The sequence below is a fragment of the Drosophila obscura genome, unplaced genomic scaffold (genome assembly GCF_018151105.1).
Source record: "Drosophila obscura isolate BZ-5 IFL unplaced genomic scaffold, ASM1815110v1 contig_170, whole genome shotgun sequence".
NCBI classification, from domain to species: Eukaryota; Metazoa; Arthropoda; class Insecta; order Diptera; family Drosophilidae; genus Drosophila; species Drosophila obscura.
Window position 1 is genome coordinate 144,400 of NW_024542758.1, and position 3,904 is coordinate 148,303.

General features: G+C 39.0%; 1 protein-coding gene across 1 annotated transcript; it reads left to right on the forward strand.

Moving 5' to 3' along the window:
* Positions 1–52: 52 nt before the first annotated feature.
* On the forward strand, positions 53–3,509 carry LOC111074408 (membrane-bound transcription factor site-1 protease). The gene is made up of 6 exons (XM_022367162.2): positions 53–325; positions 389–913; positions 970–1,822; positions 1,886–2,625; positions 2,686–3,244; positions 3,305–3,509. The coding sequence occupies exons 1-6, from the start codon at positions 125–127 to the stop codon at positions 3,490–3,492; spliced, it is 3,066 nt and encodes a 1,021-aa protein (XP_022222854.2). The 5' UTR covers positions 53–124; the 3' UTR covers positions 3,493–3,509.
* The last annotated feature ends 395 nt before the right edge of the window (positions 3,510–3,904 follow it).

The following is a 3,904-nucleotide window of genomic DNA, read 5'->3' on the forward strand; positions in this document are numbered from 1 at the left end:
CCGATACTATTACGACAGTATCGATTGTTTTTTTCAAAGCATCTCTGGTTTAGCAGCCCTAGTTCGGCTCTTTTGTTTATTTCGTCTTCTCTTCTTATTTTAATTATTTTTACTCTTAACTTAAATGAATGTGTATAACTTTATTTGTTTGATAAATGCAATAAGCGGCTTCACTTTGTTTCAATGTATTCCTGCATGCACGACATCAGAAACAGACACATTTAAAACCACCGTCGTCCCAAATGAGTTGATTGTTCTATTTCATTTTAAATACTTTTCTACGGTCAGAGAGAATTTTCTACGAACTAAGCTGTTGAATTCAAATGTGTGTACCTATGATTAAATTATGTATGATCACCTTTTAATTAATATCATTTACTTACTTTAGATATCAAATTGGAGAATCTTACCTCGAACAAATTTGGCTAGCCAATATCCAAGCGATTTTGATATATTACGAATTTCGGATAGATCTTCGATAGAGCAAATTGTAAAGACAGTCACATCTCATCCATCAGTTAAGGCAGTCGTTCCGCAGCGAAGTGTGCAACGAACTCTGGCATGGACGTTTAATGAAACTATAATAGATAACAACCGTCGTCCTCTAGGAATAGTACGCAAAGAGGACAAGCGGTCACGACGAGTGTCGTCAGTATTGCATGCAAATGTCCTTTGGAATCTGGGTATAACTGGGAAAGGTGTAAAAGTAGCCATCTTTGACACTGGTTTAACCAAAAATCACCCACATTTCCGGAATGTTAAGGAGCGAACTAATTGGACAAATGAAAAGTCTCTGGACGATAGAGTTAGCCATGGCACATTTGTCGCCGGGGTGATAGCATCATCCAAAGAATGCCTGGGGCTTGCTCCGGACGCTGAGTTGTACATCTTTAAAGTCTTCACAAACTCGCAGGTAAGAAAATTGTGGATTAATCAATGAAATAATTAACCAAATCGTGTTTTATTTAGGTTTCCTACACTTCGTGGTTCTTGGATGCTTTTAACTATGCGATACACAGAAAAGTGAACATCCTCAACCTTAGTATAGGGGGACCAGATTTTATGGATTCGCCGTTCGTTGAAAAGGTTCTGGAATTGTCGGCTAATAATGTTATAATGGTCTCGTCAGCTGGAAATGATGGCCCCCTATATGGAACTCTTAACAATCCTGGTGATCAGAGCGATGTGATAGGTGTAGGCGGCATTCAATTTGATGACAAAATTGCAAAGTTCAGCTCCCGCGGAATGACCACATGGGAGCTCCCCCTTGGCTACGGAAGACTAGGGCTAGACATAGTCACTTATGGCAGCCAAGTGGAGGGCAGTGATGTGCGCACAGGCTGTAGACGCCTATCGGGAACATCAGTTTCGTCGCCAGTTGTTGCAGGTGTAGCAGCGTTGCTTATAAGCGGGGCATTTCATAGAATTGAACTGATAAACCCAGCATCATTAAAACAAGTAATCATAGAAGGAGCTGAAAAACTTCCATCCTATAACATGTTTGAGCAGGGCCAAGGAAAGCTTAGCCTATTGAAAAGCATGCAAAGCCTGCTATCGTATAGGCCGAAAATAAGCCTAATTCCACCATTACTTGATTATACTTCGAATTACATGTGGCCATACAGCTCCCAGCCGCTTTACTTCGGGAGCTCCGTGGCCATTGTGAATGTAACAATACTCAATGGAATATCAGTTGCCAGTCGTGTTGTAGGTACTCCAAAATGGATTCCAGATGTAGATCATCATGGACAATTTCTCAAAATATCAACACGATTTTCACCTATTCTCTGGCCATGGACTGGATGGATGGCAGTTTATATTGGTAAGTGGCATTGTACGCAAAGATGCAAAGGTGTGATTAAAAAACGTTTGTAATTCGTTTCAGCTGTTCATAAAGATGGAGAAGGCTTTGAAGGCGTTTCGAAGGGAAACATATCTCTAGTAGTTGAAAGTTTAAGAGACAAAAGGAACGAAACACTTTTAACTGAAGTGATTTTTCCGCTAACTATAAAAGTCACACAAAAACCGCCCAGGAATAAACGAATTTTGTGGGACCAGTACCACAGCTTGAGGTACCCTCCAAGGTATATACCACGAGATGATTTGAAAGTGAAATCCGATCCTCTTGATTGGAGAGCTGACCACATTCATACAAACTTCAAGGACATGTATACATATTTACGAAACGTTGGATACTACGTCGATGTCTTGCGTGAACCCTACACATGCTTCAACGCCTCAGATTATGGAACTTTATTGGTTGTAGATCCCGAGAAGGAATTTGATGACGATGAAGTACATATTTTACAGGAACATGTTCATAAGGACGGTCTTAGCGTAATCATATTCGCTGATTGGTACAACACTACAGTGATGAAGAAAATCAAATTCTTCGACGAGAATACTAGACAATGGTGGATACCGGACACTGGTGGCGCCAATATTCCAGCTCTAAATGACCTGTTGAAACCATTTGGAATCGCTTTTGGTGACTTTGTTGGAGAGGGACACTTTAAACTTGGCGATCATTCCATGTATTATGCAAGTGGCACAACAATTGTTAAATTTCCATCTAATCCAAATGATATTGTGGTGGGAACCAGCTTAAACGACCAAGGCCTATCGGTAATTTTATAGAGAATCTACTCAAGGGCTTATATAAATGTTGTACCTCATTCTTTTCAGATTATGACTGGCTCAAAATCTTCAAAAAAGGAACCCAAAAAGGTTGTACCGATTCTGGGGTTATTTCAAACTAATTCCAGTAGTCAACACAGCAATGATGGAAACAATTCCATTTCGACCGAGAACTCAGAATTTAAAAGTAGATTCGTACGACCAAAAATGAGTAAACGTAGCCTGAGCTATCTTCAAAATGTGAATGTTCCACACCAAGGACGCATTGCTGTATATGGGGACTCGAACTGCCTCGACTCGACGCATATCGAGAAGGCTTGCTACTGGGTTTTGATTACCTTTTTAGACTTTGCCATGAATTCACACAAATCCAGCTTGCTGCAGAACCTAAACCGTATATCAGAGTTTAAGAAAATGACAGAAACCCCATTACCTTTAAGGATATCCAGTAATAATTCTAAAGCTGGTCCGCATGATGTTACTGAAGCCAGTACCAGACTGAAGCATTGTGAACAGCTTGACTGGATAAGGGCTACATCGAGAAAAACTAATCACCACCTGGAAGAAAAACTTAATGTGGAGTGGGCTGCTACAAGTGAACGTGAAGGTATTGTAGATTCAGTTAACTTAGCCTCCAATTAATAACTTTTTTTTTCCCATTTTACAGAGCATCAAAACAATCAGATTAAACAAATATTAGATGCGGAGATTATTAAACTTTCACAAGATGCTGAATATCTAATTGGGAGCCAATCAGAGTTTAGTTTAGGAATGTCAATGATGTTTATTTTCAGTTTAAGTTTTATTGTAGTTGTATTATTTATCTTATTTGTGAAAAAACGATTTATTTTGTAAATAAATGTTTGACAATGCTTTAGGACATTTGTTCGGGGGGCAATCGTTTGGCAGGACTCTTCCAAACTCTGGCAAATATGGTCAGATCGACGAAGGACCTACTTTCCCAAGATCGGGGGGATCCAGACTCTACTGCAGCTGACTGGTCAATGAGCCGTAGATTATGTCAGGAAATATGTCCGCAAAATGACTGCAGACTCTTAGTGAGAGGTATTCCCGGAAAGGATCCTACGCTCTTATATTTCTGTTTCTGTTATTAAAGATTGATAAGCAATAGTTTTAAAAACACATTTTATTCGTTCGCATCAGTTTAAAATCTTTAAATTGTAAGTTAAGTTACTTAGAAAATTAAAAATGAGTACTTTTTAATCATTTCTACTTACAAATGAATTTATTTTTAAAGATCATCTCG